The sequence below is a fragment of the Mastacembelus armatus genome, chromosome 18, assembly GCF_900324485.2.
Source record: "Mastacembelus armatus chromosome 18, fMasArm1.2, whole genome shotgun sequence".
Lineage (NCBI taxonomy): Eukaryota > Metazoa > Chordata > Actinopteri > Synbranchiformes > Mastacembelidae > Mastacembelus > Mastacembelus armatus.
Window position 1 is genome coordinate 17,952,553 of NC_046650.1, and position 18,372 is coordinate 17,970,924.

At 44.4% G+C, this 18,372-nt stretch overlaps 2 protein-coding genes across 2 annotated transcripts; one reads left to right on the top strand and one right to left on the bottom strand.

Annotated features, from left to right (window-relative positions):
• Positions 1-419: 419 nt before the first annotated feature.
• On the bottom strand, positions 420-7,982 carry LOC113139364 (nephronectin-like). The gene is made up of 13 exons (XM_026322524.2): positions 7,327-7,982; positions 6,395-6,495; positions 4,758-4,850; positions 4,186-4,305; positions 3,869-3,988; positions 3,636-3,770; positions 3,432-3,506; positions 2,669-3,361; positions 2,352-2,426; positions 1,945-2,043; positions 1,658-1,844; positions 1,478-1,562; positions 420-1,330 (listed from the first exon to the last, which is right to left on the bottom strand). The coding sequence occupies exons 1-13, from the start codon at positions 7,401-7,403 to the stop codon at positions 1,244-1,246; spliced, it is 1,947 nt and encodes a 648-aa protein (XP_026178309.1). The 5' UTR covers positions 7,404-7,982; the 3' UTR covers positions 420-1,243.
• A 1,139-nt stretch (positions 7,983-9,121) lies between these two features.
• On the top strand, positions 9,122-16,373 carry LOC113139137 (atrial natriuretic peptide receptor 1). The gene is made up of 23 exons (XM_026322145.1): positions 9,122-9,281; positions 9,794-9,905; positions 10,256-10,388; positions 10,503-10,635; positions 10,772-10,876; positions 11,137-11,239; positions 11,337-11,482; positions 11,587-11,659; positions 11,881-12,025; positions 12,147-12,233; positions 12,307-12,450; positions 12,538-12,659; positions 12,767-12,905; positions 13,125-13,173; positions 13,263-13,364; positions 13,588-13,707; positions 14,077-14,170; positions 14,696-14,783; positions 14,936-15,075; positions 15,286-15,438; positions 15,520-15,618; positions 15,729-15,820; positions 15,901-16,373. The coding sequence occupies exons 1-23, from the start codon at positions 9,246-9,248 to the stop codon at positions 16,072-16,074; spliced, it is 2,589 nt and encodes an 862-aa protein (XP_026177930.1). The 5' UTR covers positions 9,122-9,245; the 3' UTR covers positions 16,075-16,373.
• The last annotated feature ends 1,999 nt before the right edge of the window (positions 16,374-18,372 follow it).

Consider the following 18,372-nt stretch of genomic DNA (forward strand, 5'->3'; position numbering starts at 1 on the left):
GAAGTTAAAGGTCAGAGGTTGAGTGTTAAGGTGGAGCATCCACACCAAGTGGGGGGTGGGGACCAACATGGCTGGAGGTGACAGGTTTATTGACAGTGAGGGGAACACAGGGTGACCTGGCTGAGACAGCAGCATCCAGACATCCAGTTCTAGACAAAAACAGGCACAACGCTAAAACAAATCTAGAAGATCTACCAAAGGATGAACAAACTATAAAACTAGATCAATAATTAAAAGAGCTGAGAACAAGTGCCACCACTTCCCTCTGCAAACTCTGCAGGAGCAGACAGCACAGATATTATGACACTTTTACTCCTGTTTATTCCAAACATCTGTACAGGTATGGCAGCTGCTGACACAAATACACAGTGACAATATCAATATAGAATCAATACAGGTGATACATGGGCCGGACGATTTTTATAAAATCAGATCAAAGTGAATTTCTCACTACTCAAAGATGTATATCCACTAATGTCACAGAATGATGATATTTACACACAGGCAAAAAAAAACCCCCAAAAAAACAATCACCTGTCCAGTGAGCAGCTAGTTCGCCCAGTCAGGTGGAGAATTTGTCCTCTACTGAAAAATGAGGTGAAAGAACAAAACAGCTCAGTCTGCAGTGAATGTTTGACTGAGTTTAGTGTTAACCTGCTTCACTTTTATCTGCAGGGCGAATAATGAAGCTCGTCTCTTCACTCTGGTGGTTCCCGGCTCAGAGATCACAGAGCAGCATAAACCACATCATGAAAAAACAGCAGCATGGTCCTTTAAACTGCACAACCCGAGGGTTTTCAGTCGTCTGTTAAATTAGTCTGAAATGAAAACCGTTCTCTGTGTGAGGACTGACATCAGCACTGATCCGATCTTTGGTCCGATTCACAAAATCCTGAATCAAGTCGATTCCTGATGGTTCGGTTCCATCAGATAAACATCAGCGTCACACAAATGTATCCTGGGAATTAAACCGACATTCACGAAGTGAATATAAAACTGTAAAAACAACATTATCGTTTCTCCTGACAAAAACCTGATGCATCTGTATTTTTACATTAGAGCACCGGTAATAAAAACCCTGCAGGGCTAACGAGGCCTCGTGGTTCAGCTCTTCCATGCAGCTGCACATGGACGTCGTCTCTGTGTGTGTGTGTGTGTTTGTGTGATCTCAAGAATTAATATTAAATAATTTAATCATGATTAATAAAAATCAGCCAATCACTGTCCTCATACCACAGTGATGTCATCGACACGCCCCCTGTCTCAGTGTGACATCATCCACGGCGATCCGTCCTCTGCGTCCTCGTCTCCGCTCGGCCTTCAGCAACACCTGCCCATATAAACAAATGTGGTCTTTCTACAGCTATGAAGACCCTCATTCACATAACCAGACCCCCAACCAGGACCTGGTTCCAACCTGAACCCTAAACCCAGACAGACACACAACTCAACTTTAGCTCGTGTGTGTGCGTCTCACCCTGTCCAGTGAGTGCGTCGTCAGGGTAACCTGCGTGTGTCTCCAACCGTGTCCACCTGTCCTGCTCCAGAGGGCGGGGTTATACCTGCAACAGCCAATCAGGAGCAAGACTTGATGCAGGTGACTCTGGCAGACGATGTTTTTAAAAGTTAAAGGTTCGTCATAGTGACGTTCTGGAACCTTTGGTCTCGTCCCTTCGTCCTGACAAACAGCTGAAGCACACCCACATGATGCCCCGTCAGCCAATGGGAGAAGGAGAAACACAGGTCGCCGTGGCGCCAAGGTGGGACAATCTGGACAGCCAATCGAGCGCCACGGGTGCTCCTTTGTCCCGCCTTCAGCTCAGACACAGACAGGTAGCTTCCACCTGAGATAGAGAGAGACAGAAAACAGTTTTTAATCCCACGTGGCGTCACTGCATCACATATTTCAGACTACAACAGAAATCGTGTGTGTGTGTCTGTTGCCTGCAGAGCTGTGAGCAGTTTCCCAGTGTAGATCTCCGTCTCTGTCCGACATCCAGTCACAGAGTCCGTGATCGAAGGTACAGTGAAACACACCAGTCTCTGAAACACACACAGGAATGACACAGGTGAATGTTTGTGGTTGTGACCACCTGAGTGGAAACAGCAGCCTTTTTTATCGCACATTTTGGGAGACAGAAAGTAAAACAGGACTGAGGTTCCTGAATTCACAGACACAAAATGCCTTTTAAGAATGATTTCCATTTCTGCAGGCTAACATGATCTCTGACATTCGTTATTAATAAATGGTCCTAAATCGGCTCAGAACCTGCCTGAGAATCTTGCTGTTTTTAGGTTTCCTTCAGTATCACAGTGCAAACAGCACAGGCCCAAGGTGATGTCAGACTCACCTGGATCATCTCTGGCTATGTCTCCTAGTTCGATGTCAAACTCCAACACCTGGTTTTTACTGGGCTGTCGAGGAACTGCAACACACACACACAGACGTATCGATTAATGACTCCTAAAAGGCTGCAACGATTATTTCACTAATAATTGATCTGACAATAATTTCATCAGCTTCTTATTTAATCACTGACTCCATAGAATATTTGACAAAAAAAAAATCTTGTGTCGTCTCATCAAAGATCAAAGAAAATAAACAAACATTATCAGACACGTACATTTTTCATTTATCGATTATTAAAGTGTGTGTGTGTGTCCTCACTGTGCACGTCTCCTCTCGGTTTGTGTGTCATGTTGATCCTGTTGTTCATTGTGGTCGTTACTACGGCGATGGTAGTGGGCATCATGGTTGTCAGGGCAGCTGTGGTGGATGCTGTAGTTTCCATTGTCGTAGTACCAATGGTAGTAGTAGTCGCAGTAGATGTAGGTGTTGTGGGAGTTGTAGTATCCAGCTCAGTTGTCGTAGGCAGAGGAGTAGAAGTAGTTGTACTAGCAATTGTGGTAGTAGCAGGTGCTGTACTTGCAATAATAGTAGTAGATAATGTACTCGGCATGGTAGTGGAAGAGGTAGTAGTAACCAGTGTAGTAGTAGCACTAGCACAAGAGGTAGCAGTAGGTGTAGTAGGAGTAGTAGTAGTAGTAGTAGTAGTAGTAGTAGTAGTAGTAGTAGTAGTAGTAGTAGTAGTAGTATCAGATGTCGTAGAAGCAGCAGGTGTTCTAGAAGTTGTAACAGCAGCTGAATGTGTAATAGTAGCAGTAGCAGGTGTAGTAGTAGCAGTAGTAGTAGTAGGTGTTGTGGTGGTAGCAGCGATTGTAGAAGTAGCTAGGGTGGTTGTCTGAAAAGTAGTAGTAGTAATGGTGGTAGTAGTAAGAATAGGGGTGGTGATGGGAGTTGTAGTCCTTGCAGGAGCTGTAGTTCTTGGTCTCTGAGGCTCCACGGTGACATTGGGGACAGCTGGGAGAAAACAGAGCTAAATTCATGATACTAGTTTTGTTAAGTGACACTTTAGGATGAGCTGCGTTACCTGTACACCTGTCAGCTCGACACCTGCATTTTGGAGACGACGGATTCAGGGAGCAGAACGGCCGAGTGTCCTTATCTGAGGACACAGAGAAACAGTGACAGATCTGTCTCAACGATTATATGAAAGTTATCAATAAAAAATACTGTCAGTTGATAAAAGACCTGATCAATAAAAAGTGAACAGCTTAAGAGCAGTGAACCTCACCCAGGCAGGTGTAACGGCCGTTGATGTACGTGAGCTTGAAACCGTGGTGACATTTACACAGGAAGCTGCCAAACGTGTTCACACACTTCCTGCGACGAGGACACACCCCCCCTCCCAGCGCACACTCGTCAACGTCTGCACAGACACACACACACGCACACACACACAGGTGGGGGGTGAGCGACGCCTCCGTCAGGATGCGTCACACAGCAACGCAACAGAAACGTACTGACCGACACAGGTGCGTCTGTCTGGGCCCAGCTGTAACCCTGGTGACGGACAGGTGCAGCGGACCGCCCCCTTTATGACCTCACAGCCATACTGACAGTTGGCATGGTAGCAGGTTCGAGCATCTGTAATTGGACACACATGTCAGACCAGCTCCTTGTAAACAGTTTAGAAATACAGCCCCTGTAACCACAGCTGGTGCTGAAACTATGGCAGCATCTGTTTATTTTGAGCAGCCAATTAGTTGCGGATTAGAACATGAATCCCACACAGGAACCAGCAGATGTGAAGGCACAGAGTCAAAGTCGGTGTGTGGACTCACTCTGGCAGCTGCCGTCGGGCTGCAGCGCGTATCCGTCCAGACAGTAGCACTTGTAGCTGCCCAGCGTGTTCATGCAGCGATGCTTACAGGGCCGAGGCTTCAGGCCACACTCATTCAGATCTGACACAACACACACACACACAGGACAGAGGGGGAGAGGGAGGTCAATCAAACATTAACTCAGAGCACATTTCTCACTCTTCTTGTCAACCTGTGGGATTGACCTTTGACTATCAGCTCCGTCTGCGATGAGGAGCATTTTAAGTGTGTGTGTGGTGTTATATTACAGTGTGTGTGTGTATGGAGCCCCAGTTTGATGCCAGATGTTGTTTTATAGTCAGGATATGAGTCATAATGCAGCCTGTAATCAGGACAGTAACGGTGTGGGTGGAGGCCTGTGTGTGTGGGAAAGAGTTTGGAAACAGTGTGTGTTTGTGTGTTGTGGTGGTCTTCAGGTAAAACACGCCTTCATGGGTCAAACAAGCATGAGAGGAATGTGTCTCTGGCTTTTTTTGTCAGAGCTGTGTCAGGAAATCAGATCTCCACTCACACACTCACACACACACACTTACCTTGGTTACAGGCCTTTCCAGTGAATCCTGGGTGACATTTACATCTGTCTGGTCCAACACACTCCCCATGTTTACAACCCTGCTGACAGTGAGCTACACACACACAAAATGTAAGGATGTAATTAATTATCTAAATATGTCTGTCTGTTTCAGTCCTGTATCAACATCTGGAAACATCTGTTCAACAAAACCATGTCAAAGTTTTAATTTAAATCTGTGAGTATATAGATTATAGTATATATGTTTAGTATATAAGGTAGTTAACATCAGCTACCCAGCAGTATATAAAGTACTTCAAATTAGAAGTATATAAGGTGGTTAACGTCAGCTACCCAGCGGTATATAAAATACTTCAAATTAGAAGTATATAAGGTAGTTAACATCAGCTACCCAGCGGTATATAAAATACTTCAAATTAGAAGTATATAAGGTAGTTAACGTCAGCTACCCAGCGGTACATAAAGTACTTCAGATTAGAAGTATATAAGGTAGTTAACATCAGCTACCCAGCAGTATATAAAATACTTCAAATTAGAAGTATATAAGGTAGTTAACGTCAGCTACCCGGCGGTACATAAAGTACTTCAAATTAGAAGTATATAAGGTAGTTAACGTCAGATACCCAGCGGTACATAAAGTACTTCAGATTAGAAGTATATAAGGTAGTTAACGTCAGCTACCCAGCAGTATATAAAATACTTCAAATTAGAAGTATATAAGGTAGTTAAAGTCAGCTACCCAGCGGTATATAAAGTACTTCAGATTAGAAGTATATAAGGTAGTTAACATCAGCTACCCAGCAGTATATAAAATACTTCAAATTAGAAGTATATAAGGTAGTTAACATCAGCTACCCAGCGGTACATAAAGTACTTCAAATTAGAAGTATATAAGGTAGTTAAAGTCAGCTACCCAGCGGTATATAAAATACTTCAAATTAGAAGTATATAAGGTAGTTAACGTCAGCTACCCAGCGGTATATAAAGTACTTCAAATTAGAAGTATATAAGGTAGTTAACGTCAGCTACCCAGCGGTATGGAAAGTACTTCAAATTAGAAGTATATAAGGTAGTTAACGTCAGCTACCCAGCGGTATATAAAGTACTTCAAATTAGAAGTATATAAGGTAGTTAACATCAGCTACCCAGCAGTATATAAAATACTTCAAATTAGAAGTATATAAGGTAGTTAACGTCAGCTACCCGGCGGTACATAAAGTACTTCAAATTAGAAGTATATAAGGTAGTTAACGTCAGATACCCAGCGGTACATAAAGTACTTCAGATTAGAAGTATATAAGGTAGTTAACGTCAGCTACCCGGCGGTACGTAAAGTACTTCAAATTAGAAGTATATAAGGTAGTTAACGTCAGCTCCAACATTAAAGTGATCAACACAAGAATCATCAATAATTAGAATCCAATAATATCAGATCCATTCATGTGAAATGGGCCATTCTGCACAGTGAGTACTTTTACTTTGGATACTTCAAGTACACCTGGATGATGGTACTTTTTGAGTTTTACTGCAGTAACTTTTCAAATGCAGGTCTTTTACTTGGAACACTGTAGTATTTCTACTGTTAATGCAGTAAAGGGTCACAGTATTTATTTTGAAGGGGTACATGTGTGTCCTCACGTTGACAACGTCCCCGATCCATCTGTCTCCAGCCCCAGCAACACTCCACATTGTTGCCATAGCGACAGAGACCGTCAGACAACACCGCCTGGTCCGTCCAGCTGCAACACACAGTCACACAAATACATAATCAGACTCTCTATAAACAGCTCACCATGTTGGTTAGAAGCAGCTTCTCATGTGATCCTCTGCACGGTTGGAATTTCAAAATAAGAGCGGTGGAATAACCCTGTGGAAAACAAACATGCAGAACCAACTGTAGCGAAATGTAACGTCACATTAAAAGTCACAGAGTGAGCAGCAGGAGCCCTGTTGGCTGTACTAGTTTAGACCAGCTCAAGTGTGTCTATACGTTCTTGACATCTCCTGTTTCCACTGCCTGTCTGAACATGAATTATTTCAGCCGGAGAGGAGACCAGGGTGGTGTCTTCTCCACTCCCTCCACATACTTTCTCTCTTTCCTGTCACACTTTTCACCACCTATATTTTCCTCCTACCGTTACTCTGCTATTTGCTTTTCCTCCAAACTCACTCTGGATTTCAACACACGCTGGGAACTTCTTCTTCCTGTGTTCAGGTTCATTTCAGCTTCAAAATCAAAGCACTTAGTTTATGAACTGGTGAGCCTTCCCCGTGTCTCCCTGTTTGTCCTTTACTACTAAAATCACACGGCACAATAGATTTGGCTCTGATCTGCTTTAATCTTTCAGTCATCACCAGCATCAATTCATGAGTCAAAGAAAAAACCAATAAATCAGTGAAACAGAAAACGGAAAGATGCAAAAATGATGTTTGCAGGTGTAACTTAAAGTCTGTATATGTTAAAATCAACATGTAAAACATTAAACTGTATGAAATCAGCCTCAATCAAACGATTAAATCCTCAAACACCTTGACTCTTTCAGTCAGACACACTAAAACAAATACCACACCTGTCATCATCCAGCACATGGGCCCGGGTCCACGGACTGAACCAGGACAGCAGAACCAGGTTGACCCAGTTCAGCATCCTCCTGCTTTAACTCTGGAGGAAAATCTCAGCCGAGGTGCAGGTGAGTTTATTGGTCCACTGTGGTCCCGGTCCGGTCCAGAACCAAGAACAAGCTAATATCCACCTCAGGAAACAGTCTGAACCCACATCCCAGCCCCACGACGTGGACCCGGTACCGGTCTACACGTCAAAGTGTCGCTAAAATAAGAAAACTACGAATAATTAGAGACTATCACCAGATTTAACGCCTTAAAAACCGGTTGTTCTAAAAATAAATGTGTTTTCGCTTAAAGCCGTTAAATCCTCACGGACTCAGTACTTCACTGTGGTACTACTCACTGTGGTACTACTCACTGTGGTACTACTCACTGTGGTACTACTCACTGTGATACTACTCACTGTGATACTACAGTAAAACTACATCAAAACTACAAGTTCAACACGCGGTGTACTGAATGAAACGGGCTTAAAAAGAAACAAAAACCCGTTAGGTCCTTGTGTGGCTGAACAGGTTCCGGTGGAAAACTAAAAGAAAGGAGCACGCGGAGCCGGTCCCCCGGTAAAAACACGCGTCAACGGGAATAAACGGCCAAAACCTGTTGGACTCTCCTGTGACGTCATGCCCGTGCCCGAGCGGAGCCCCGCGTGCGGCTCGAACGTTGGCTCACAAAATGTGTCCGCGCGCACTCGCTGATTGGTCGTTCTACATTCGGACTGGGAGCGGACTGGGAGCGGACTGGGACCGGACTGGGACCAGAGACATTCCCCCTGACATCCCAGACCTCTCAGAGACCTGACATCTTGTTCAAACGGAGCCCCGAGGCCACAAACCTCACACAAGTATGAAGTACAGTACTGCCACCATGTACACAGTGTACTGTAGTACTCACAGCACCGGGGCAGTAAAAGTAGTGATATTATACTGCAAACACCTTATACATCAGATTATTAAACCGATGCAGCTCATGTCAATCACCTTCTATACAGCTAGTTTAGTCTGAGTGGTTCCAAACCTAAGGGTAGGGCCCCTCCTCAGGGTCACCAGATAAATGTGAGGGGTCTTGAGGTGGCTGATGGGAGAAGAAAGAAGAAAAACAAAGTACAAATCTGCTTTAAACTATTGTACCTTCCCCCGGTCTGTTTTTGTGAATTTGAATTTGACCCGTGTGGGCCTTAAATTATCTGATGGGAAACAACACAGATCAATGGTAACAACCACAGAGTCATATTAAGGCTCACAAGCCTAAAACACTGAGAACCACTGGTCGTGTCTTTAACTTTGTGTTCTACACCATTTTCCTATTCTGCAAAGTCTCTATTCCAGGTGTAGGACGAGTACAGGGCACTGAAAGTACAATATGTCCCCCTGCAGTTCAAGTACCTCAGTATTACAGTAACCTCAAACCTGTACTTGAATGCTGCACTCCAGTACCTCAGAGTATATATCTGGTCACAACAGGCAAACACATCTAAATAAATTCTTCAGCTGGTTCTACAGCAGCTACAACAGCTGTAGAACCAGCTGCAGAATCAGCAGTACTTCAAGTACACAAAGTAGAAATGATAGGATTACAAGTACAGAGCTCTGTGTAGTAACAACTCCAACCACCAGAGGGCGGTGAAAATCACAACCAGCTCCAATACAAACTGTTGTCTGGGTTTGAGCAGCAGGGTGGAGATGTCTGGACTCTCCTCGCTCTCTTTAGTCTGTCCTACCTCTCTTGACCATCCCCTGCGTCCCTCCTCCTGCTCTGCTCGTCGCTCAGTCTGGATTCGTCGTCACAAGCTGCAGATGTCCTGGACTACCTGTCTGCCTGATCACCTGTCGCTGCCTCGGCCCGTCGGACCCTCAGCAGCAACATGAACAAACACAGGAGACTTTGGCTTCAGCTCTGGGTGAGACCTGTAATTTAATAAGACAACAGAAAATATGAATGAATGAGTCGGGTTTATCAATAAAAGTTTAACCTGAGCACTGAATTATTAAATGGGAATTAATGAAAAGTGTATTTCTTGTTATCAGCTGGAAGATTTCACATAAAGCCACATTTTAAAATTACTTTAAAATGAATTGTGATATTAGTTTAAAATGCATTTTTAAAAATGTGATTTTGTAATAACTAATTTAGATTAAACATCAAATATTTTAGATAAAAATAACTGGAAGAACATATATAGACTATTATTCATCTGCATCAATCGATATCATTTATAAAATTACTTCCTGTGTATGATTCAAACACCTAAGGTTAGTGAGGCAGGAGTTGTATTTATATTATTTGTGTATGTGTTGGTCCCATGAGTCTGCTTGTCTCTAACCACAGCAGCCCAGATGTTTCTGTGCGTTGTCACTGGATTATTGGTGGATTAGTAGTGTTTACGTCCTCGTTGTGTTGTGGTGTTTCCAGGTTTGTGTTTACGGTGTTGGTCTGGCCTGTTGTTGGCACGACTTGGACAACAGCGAGTACGACTGCTGGCCTCTGGACAGACCCAACGAATACAACATGATCGACTGTGGAGGTGAGAGATGCAGCCTGAAAACTGAAGCAGACACAGTGGAGTTAAAGTCTGTTTCTGCCCGTTTCTTAATGTTCAGGCTCTAACCAACACTGATGTCCTGCTTCCGCGTCCTGTTACGTGTGTTGATTAGGACAACAAAAATAATTATTATAAAGTTTGAAACAAAAAACAAATACTTTCTGCTTTTACATCAGTAAACTAAGAGGTAAACTCTGCTTTAACATGAATCCTATATAAGCTGATGTGCCCTGGTGCTCTCAGATTTCATGTTTGTCACGTACAGACTGAGACACTGGACAGTCCATCCCGACTGATCTGAACTAATCCGAATTGCACCTCCCTCTGTGCAGGTCTGGAGATGGCCTGGGTGGTTCGTCCTCCAGAGATGGTGAAGAGCGGCGAGGTGTTCAACGTCATATACTCAGTGACCGTTCAGGACTCTTTTTACCACTGGGCTGTTGAAAACCACATCTTCACACTCAGGTTAACACACTCGGCTTCACTGGTTTACACCCACTGACACTTCTTTATACTGGTTCTAGTTTGAATGTCCACTGGACCTTTGGTCCTACTGCTGTTCTGTCCTTATGTGTTTAGCTCTATAGTGGACGCTGAAACAGCTCGGAGGTTCTGTGAACACCACGAATGTCCGGCCAACTGGAAAGACGCTGATGGAGAAAACTGCTGCATTCACCACGCCAACATCCACTCCTGTCCCATGGGATACATGGTGCACACCTTGATGTTTCATTTGCTAAATCTTTAAGCTGTGGTGACGTCTAATAATGTCTTAAACTAATTCTCACATGTTAAAAGCCTAAACAGACAAAGATATATAATAAATGCACTTATCAACTCATTTTCAGACATCAGAGAGCATCTGTGGCCCCTGGATCCCAGACGACGGGAAAATCTTCACACACACCATCTCCACATCTGGCAAGATGACCCAGACTAACTGGACTGCAAAGGTAGGTTCATCACAAATAGGCCTATGACGACACTGGGTCTCTGCAAAACTCCACAGATCAACATGACTGAGATAAAACTGACAAATGAGTAAAAGTCATAAAGTCGTTACCACAGTATTGTGATTGTACTACGTCCTTATGCTCTGCCAGGCTTTTGATGATTTAACACTAATGGACTAATCAATCGATCGATCAATCTGTTCCAAAAGGTGAACGGACTTAATGGATGCTGATTGATTTTGCTGTTGTCCGTCCTGCAGGTGGTTCTGCTCCACGCTGGCTTAACTTCTCTTATCGCTCACATACGAGTTGGTCGCATGCAGGTGGCTCTGGAGGCCAAGAGCACCGTGCTGCCTTCTGTAGGTTGGTGATGAAATCAGTCTGTTGGGCAGCAACAACTAAAAAACAAACTCATGTCTAAGTATCATCAACACTGAATCCTGCTTTCTCCCCCTTGAAGTTTGTGGTGATGGCGTCTGTGAGGAGGCGGAGCTTTGTTTCACCTGTCCAGCCGACTGCGGTGAATGCCCTTTGACCCCGGCCACCAAGCTGGCCATTGGCCTGCCGCTCAGCCTGCTCTGCCTCTGCTTCATACTGACCGCTTTGGTGAGAGCTCACAATCCAAAACAGATCCAAGTGGCACCGTGTGAAATGACCGAACATACGACGAGTCAGGATCAAATGTTAATCGGAGCTTCTGTCTCGTGCAGTGGCTGAGGTACCAGAAGCAGAAACTGCTGTGGGATGAGAGCTGGATCATCGACTTCTCTGCAATAAAACAAGGTGCTGTAACACACCACATCTCCCTGCTCAGTAATATTTCACTTAGAACGCATCTGCTCTGAACCTGGTCCAGAACGGTGAGGAACTAGACTGAAACTAGTCTACGGATGTACAGAACAACTGCTTAAAGAAATAATACGTAAAGTTTTACCTGGTTATTTCTAATGATTTGATATCATTCACCTGCAGGACAGTTTAGTCTCAGGCTCTTTCTCCTGCAGATCAGGAAGCTCGTATGACCATGGGCAGTATAATGAGTGTGGTGGTGGGAAACAGCGACAGCAACACCAGCTGCGTAACTGCTCTCAGCTCATGTGCCGGACAACCAGCGGCCCGGAAAACACTGTTCACCTGCACCGGGATATAGTACGCTGCCTGTCTACCTGTACACTAGTTACCAAATCTGTCTTCAAACCGCTTCCAGAATGCAGCCAGGGGCCGAGAAGTTATCAGAGTAACCTGATCACGCTGTTTTGTTCTGCTGCAGTGACGGCAGGACGGTGGCCATCAAGAGGATTCAAACGAAGACCTTCTCTCTGTCCAAAACCATCAGACAGGAAGTCAAACAAGTCAGGTAACGTGCACAAAACCCTTGACGTCCTTCCCCGTCATATGGCAGACATGTCATTTTAAGTCTCTGCGTCCAGGGAGCTCGATCACCCCAACCTGTGTAAGTTTATCGGTGGGTGTGTTGAGGCGCCCAACGTTGCCATCGTGACAGAGTACTGCCCCAAAGGAAGCCTCAACGACGTCCTTCTTAACGAGGAGATCCCGCTTAACTGGGGCTTCAGGTAGACACTCAAAGACGCACCAGTCAGTACCAAACTGTAACAGACAAAATGAATAACCCAGGTTCATTTGCTCTGACTGTCTCGCAGGTTTTCTTTTGCCACAGACATCGCCAGAGGGATGTCGTACCTGCACCAGCACAGGATCTGTCACGGTCGTCTCAAGTCTCTGAACTGTGTGCTGGATGACCGCTGGGTCTGCAAAATAACTGGTAATAGGAGCCTATGACACATCAGAGACTCTGGTCACTTTGCCATTATGAAATCACTGATTACAGCCTGCTGTAAACAAACGCTAACACCTGGTCTGTCCGCTCAGATTATGGGCTGAGGATGTATCGCAGGGAAGATGGGGCGGAGCCTCTTTCCACCTATCAGGAGAGACTCCTAGAGGTGTACATGCCTCCTGAGTTCTGTAACTCCAACATGGAGCCGACTCTGGCTGGAGACGTGTTCAGGTATCACAGAGGACTTACACTGACTGACACCTTTAACCCGGCTCAGGGTCGGGGAACAGTCGAATAGAACTGGTTTGTATGACGCGTTTGCAAACCAGAAGTGTTTATAGTCTGAGTGTCCATGTTTGGACTGAAGAGCTGTGAGACGACTTTAAGTGACGTTATGTGACCTGGCAGGTCTGTTAAAGGCCACTAGTTGACCTCTGTGTGTTTTTCCAGTTATTCCATCATTCTGTTGGAGATAGCCACTCGCAGCAACCCTGTTCCCGTAAGTCACACACTGATTGGTTCACAAACAGCCAAAGTCTGTCCTATGTCACCAAAGAACTAGTTAAATAACAAATAAATACTTTCCAGGCCGACGAGTCAAACATGGACTGTGCCTGGTGTCCTCCCCTTCCCGAGCTGATCTCCAGTAAAGCCGACAACACCTGCCCCTGTCCTGCCGACTACGCTGAGGTGTGTGTGTAACACCTCAGGCTAAAAGGATTGTTATAACTACACTAAATAAAACTCAGAGACATGCTTCTGTTCTGAATCTAAATTATTTTCTGTTTAAGGGAATTTTAAAAAGTCCTTTCGTTAATATCCTTTAAAACAACAAACATTTAGTTTTTTTCCAGCTACAAGAATTCTTTTTTACCTTTTCCGTCGCTTTTTGTCCCGTGTGTGTTTGGTGCAGCTGATCCGGCGATGCCGCTCTCATAACCCCGCCCACCGACCCACCTTTGAACAAATCAAGAAGTTTGTTCATCGAATCAACCCAGTCAAAGTCAGCCCAGTGGACATGATGATGAACCTGGTATAAACCTGGACACAGAGTACACATCAGTTTAGCATCATACTGTGCTTTAAATCATTTACATCCAAATACTTAAACTGTGATATCACTTCTTATCTGGTTAGTGTTAGTGTGTCACGCACGTCAACACACGACTGTTCCTGAACTCCACACTCCTCCACAAATAAAAACCATAACAGTGAGAAGAATCTTCTGACCCAAGCTTTCAGGAACAGGAACATATTGATCACAGAGCCTGAACAGCTAATTTTGCTCTCATTTATTTCTGGGTTGTTTTCTTGCCCCTAAATTACCAACAGTTAGAAAGCGGTTTACACTTTTCCCCCTTCGCTGCTCATTGTGATCTGAAGGTGAGAGTCTGTGTTTCAGATGGAAAAGTACAGCAAACATCTGGAGGTGCTGGTGGCCGAGCGGACTCAGGACCTGATGCACGAGAAGCAGAAGACTGACAGGCTGCTATACAGTATGACACACACACACACACACACACACACACACACACACACACACACACACACACACACACACACACACACACACACACACACACACACACACAGACATATTCATGCTCACACACACCTGTTCATCGTGTCGGTGTGGTCATTTCCATCCAATTCTGAAGTAAAACCTGCAGCACCAAGTGAAAATGACCTTGAACAAAATGCTGAATTGATGTTGATTCATGCTGTTTCCACTGGAAAGAACATTTAGCAAATCAAGATTCATTTTTACGCCGACGATACATTTACTTATAATCCATACTGCCACCTCCTTTAACTGCCTTCCACAAACTGTTGGTGTCATTGTCAGGACTGAAATTAGTCCAGAATGGACCAAAACAACACATGAATCAGTTACACCAGAAATCCTGCCGTCTCACTGGCTCCCCCATCGATCAATCAGTTAAAAAGTGCGTTACCATTGGATGGAGACTCGGCTTATCTGTTAAAATAAAATAAAAACATCTGCATGTCTTGTTTTGCAGGTATGCTTCCTAAACAAGTAGCCGATGACCTGCGGCAGGGGAAACCATCTCAGGCTCAGAGCTACGTCAGCGCCACCGTCTTCTTCAGGTACACATTTGTCTGTGTGAAGTAAATTTAGCTGATGATACTTCTGTTCTTTCAGTTACATAGGATCCTACACACACAGCTATGACTTGGAGAAGTTCTAAACTGTGGTACTTTTACTTGAATAAATCATCTGAGTACTTCTTGTTTGGCAGTGACATCGTGGGCTTCACCCACCTGTCCAGCAGCAGCACTCCTTACCAGGTCGTGGATTTCCTCAACAAACTCTACACAACGTTCGACGACATCATTGACAACTATGATGTGTACAAGGTGGAAACCATCGGAGACGCCTGTGAGTGACACACACACACATGCATTTATATATTTGTGAGGACATTGACCCAGGACCCTGATGTCCTCACCTTGAACACATTTGAAGGTTTATCTGAAAGTCCTGGTCCTCACAAACACACACAATTATTGCCTCAACACAATCCATAAAACATTACACCTTGATGTTGGTAGGATTTACTCTTGTACCTCTGTGAATGTGGCTATGTAGACATGGTGGTGTCCGGCGTGCCTCGGGTTAACGGGATCCTCCATGCCTCTGAGATCGCCAGCATGGCTCTGGACCTGGTGGGGGTCTGTCGCACCTTCAGGATCCCACACAAACCCAACATGCTGCTGCAGATACGAGCTGGGATACACTCTGGTATTTAACCAGTCTTATTCACAGACAAATAGTTGATTTCTTAAATAAAATCTGTTATTAAACTGGTTTGTGTCCCTGCAGGTCCAGTTGTAGCTGGGGTTGTAGGGACGAAGATGCCTCGTTACTGTCTGTTTGGAGATACAGTCAACACAGCGTCTCGAATGGAGTCCACCAGCCTGGGTAAGATTGACAGAAACCTCTTTCATTTTCATAGAGGTGAAACAAGCAGGAAATGGTGGACTATTCCTTTAAAACCCTGCCACACTAACATTAAGTCAGTGTCCTTGCAGCCCTGAAGATCCAGTGCAGCTCCAGTGCCTTTTACCTGCTGGAGGAGATTGGCGGCTACTTGCTGGAGTGCAGGGGAACACTGCAGGTCAAGGTGAGCCCCTTTCCCGCCACCGCTCAGTTACGTCAGACACTGGGAGCTGCCCAGTAAACACTCTGGCTCTGTCCCAACAGGGGAAAGGTGACATGGTAACTTACTGGTTGGAGGGGAAGAAGACGTCTCTGGTCTCCAAGGACATGAACCACGACACCAAGTCGACCAAACACATCACCATGGAGACGGAGAAAGAGGAGGATCTGTACCCGTCGGTGCCGGGCGTTGTGAACGAGGACCTGCTGCTGGATTAGGCCTCAAACATGGTTTCTCTGTGGTCGTCAGCATCTGTAAATAATAAATCACTGATCAATAAGATATAAGATCAATAAGATCTTTTAGTTTGCTCTGTGTGTACGTTGACGTTTTTGTTATTTTTCTGAGCATTTTAAATCATTTTTAATAATAATTGTGTGTTTGACTCAAACAATCCCATAATTCCATCTAAAATCTGTTTGTATTGTGTTAACACAGAGCTGATCTGTAGCTGATCACAGTGTTGGATATATTCATGTAAGCATGTGCATGAACCAATGACATTATCATCATCAGTGCTGTGTGTTAATGGGGACTCAGTTATTAAATATTATATTGTTGAATAAAGTTTGAGTGTGACCCTCAGAGAAGGTCGGGGCTGGTTTTCTCCTCACACACTAAAATCGATAAATTAAGAAAATAAATAAATAAAAAACGCATTAAAAACTGAATGAGGGAATTTGGACTCATGACCTCAGTGTGAAAAATAACAGACTGAACATATGAAAATGTCAAACCTTCTCTGGGCTCTTCAGTTTTACATGCAGACTATTCAAACAGGCTAATTAGCATCTGGGCTGGCATGGAGGAGCTGAATAAATATTCATGTCACACTGTTGAGCAGATGGAAGATTTGAAGAGACGTGTCGAGGACGTTTGTTTACCTGATGGCAGCCAAGATGGCCGACTGCTGCACAGAAGACAAGAGGAGCTTAGAGTTAGGGTTCAGACATGACACAGAAACCTCCTGCAGCTTCAGACCACTTCACTCTCTCCACCCTCAATAACCCATGAGGACCAGGTCAAAGTACATTTTCACATATTTTTAAGATACATTCAGACCCTTTGCTGTGACAAAGCTGTGCTCAGGTGTTCAGAAAGACACACACCTGTGGATAATAAGGTCTCACAGTGAAGTGTGCAAAGTGCTCGGTTTATTAGGAACTCATGTCAAACTGAATCAGTGTAATCCAACAGCATCTCAATCACCATCTTCAGCTTCCAACATGACAGTGGTCTACACCAAAGACAAAAGTCTCAAACTGGTTTCAGGAACATGACAAACAGTCCAGTGGACTTCAGTGGGCTTCCCAGCCCCAGACCTGCATCCTGAACTGATCAAGAACCCCTCTGGGATGTAGTGGACCAGGAGATTTGCTGAACAGCTGCAGCTGAAAATCTGCAGAACTGATTGATGACCACATCAACACGGAGCAGAATCTCACAGGAACATTTCCAACACATTTTATTCAGGGAACAAAGAACCAAGTGTCTCCTTTAAAACTGTATGTACTACCCCCTCATGACACACTTGTTATTCCAGCTTCTCTAGCCTGTGTTGGCAAAGTCCAGTCTCTGTAACGGTTCTAACACTAGAAAATATATTTTACTCTCCATTTCACCATGTTGGAACATGTGACTCATCAAGAGCTGAGCACTGTTTGTGCTGTAGGGGCTCATCTGTGTGAGTGGTCTGAATACAAGCACAGCTGCAAAAGGCAGCTCGCTGTTCTTTTCATCACACACACACACTCTCACTCAAACACTCACACACACACCGGGCTCAGGTGGATGCAGAAACATTCACTTTAAACATGAAACAGAAATCTAACAGCTCATGTCGACAAACCATCACTTTGTTTTCAGTGACATTAGAAATTAACAACTTAAGAATCATACTAAACACGTTTAAAGACTGATTAAAGTGACCTGTAAGGCAGCTCTAAAGCCAAATACTCTTTTTTTTTAAAGACCTGCAGAAACACAAACACGTATGAATTTATCTGGAACAGCTGCATTAGAGCTGTAGTGAGATAGTTAGTTAAAGAGGATTTCCAACAGCCAACATTAAGGTTAAATTACTGATAGGAAACGTTTTTGATTATATTGTTTTTATCTAGAACCCCCACCAGGGAAGAAAAGGCCCCGGGGCCCCTAACACAGTGAGAGGAGACAGAAGAGGAGCAGAGATGGTAACCTGGTTTTTAATTACAGATGAGAGTGAATGTGTGTGTGTGTGTGAAGTGTTATTGTCAATAGAAAGAGTACTCACCCCTCTCTCTCATTCTCTCTTTAGCTTGCTCGCCCTCAGTCACCCATTCTGTTGAGAGCATTTCCATATCTGAGGACACACACATCAAAGGCAGTGTTATACAGCAGGAGTGTGTGTGTGTGTGTGTGTGTGTGTGTCTGAACCTTTAGTTACCGAATACATCAGAGGACGAACTCACAATGAAGCGACGAGTTTCCATTCACACCAGTCGTGCTGTGTAGAACAAACCCAGGACACGAGCCTC

Bases quoted from the DNA above. Each gene is read 5' to 3' on its own strand.
- LOC113139137 (XM_026322145.1), top strand. From the start codon at position 9,246: ATGAACAAACACAGGAGACTTTGGCTTCAGCTCTGG. The intron at 12,451-12,537 runs GTAGACACTCAA...ACTGTCTCGCAG, and splicing joins CCGCTTAACTGGGGCTTCAG to GTTTTCTTTTGCCACAGACA. The intron at 15,619-15,728 runs GTAAGATTGACA...GTGTCCTTGCAG, and splicing joins AATGGAGTCCACCAGCCTGG to CCCTGAAGATCCAGTGCAGC.
- LOC113139364 (XM_026322524.2), bottom strand. From the start codon at position 7,403: ATGCTGAACTGGGTCAACCTGGTTCTGCTGTCCTGGTTCAGTCCGTGG. The intron at 1,845-1,944 runs GCAACAGACACA...TCTCTATCTCAG, and splicing joins AACTGCTCACAGCTCTGCAG to GTGGAAGCTACCTGTCTGTG. The intron at 1,563-1,657 runs GTTCCAGAACGT...TGGCTGTTGCAG, and splicing joins ACGAAGGGACGAGACCAAAG to GTATAACCCCGCCCTCTGGA.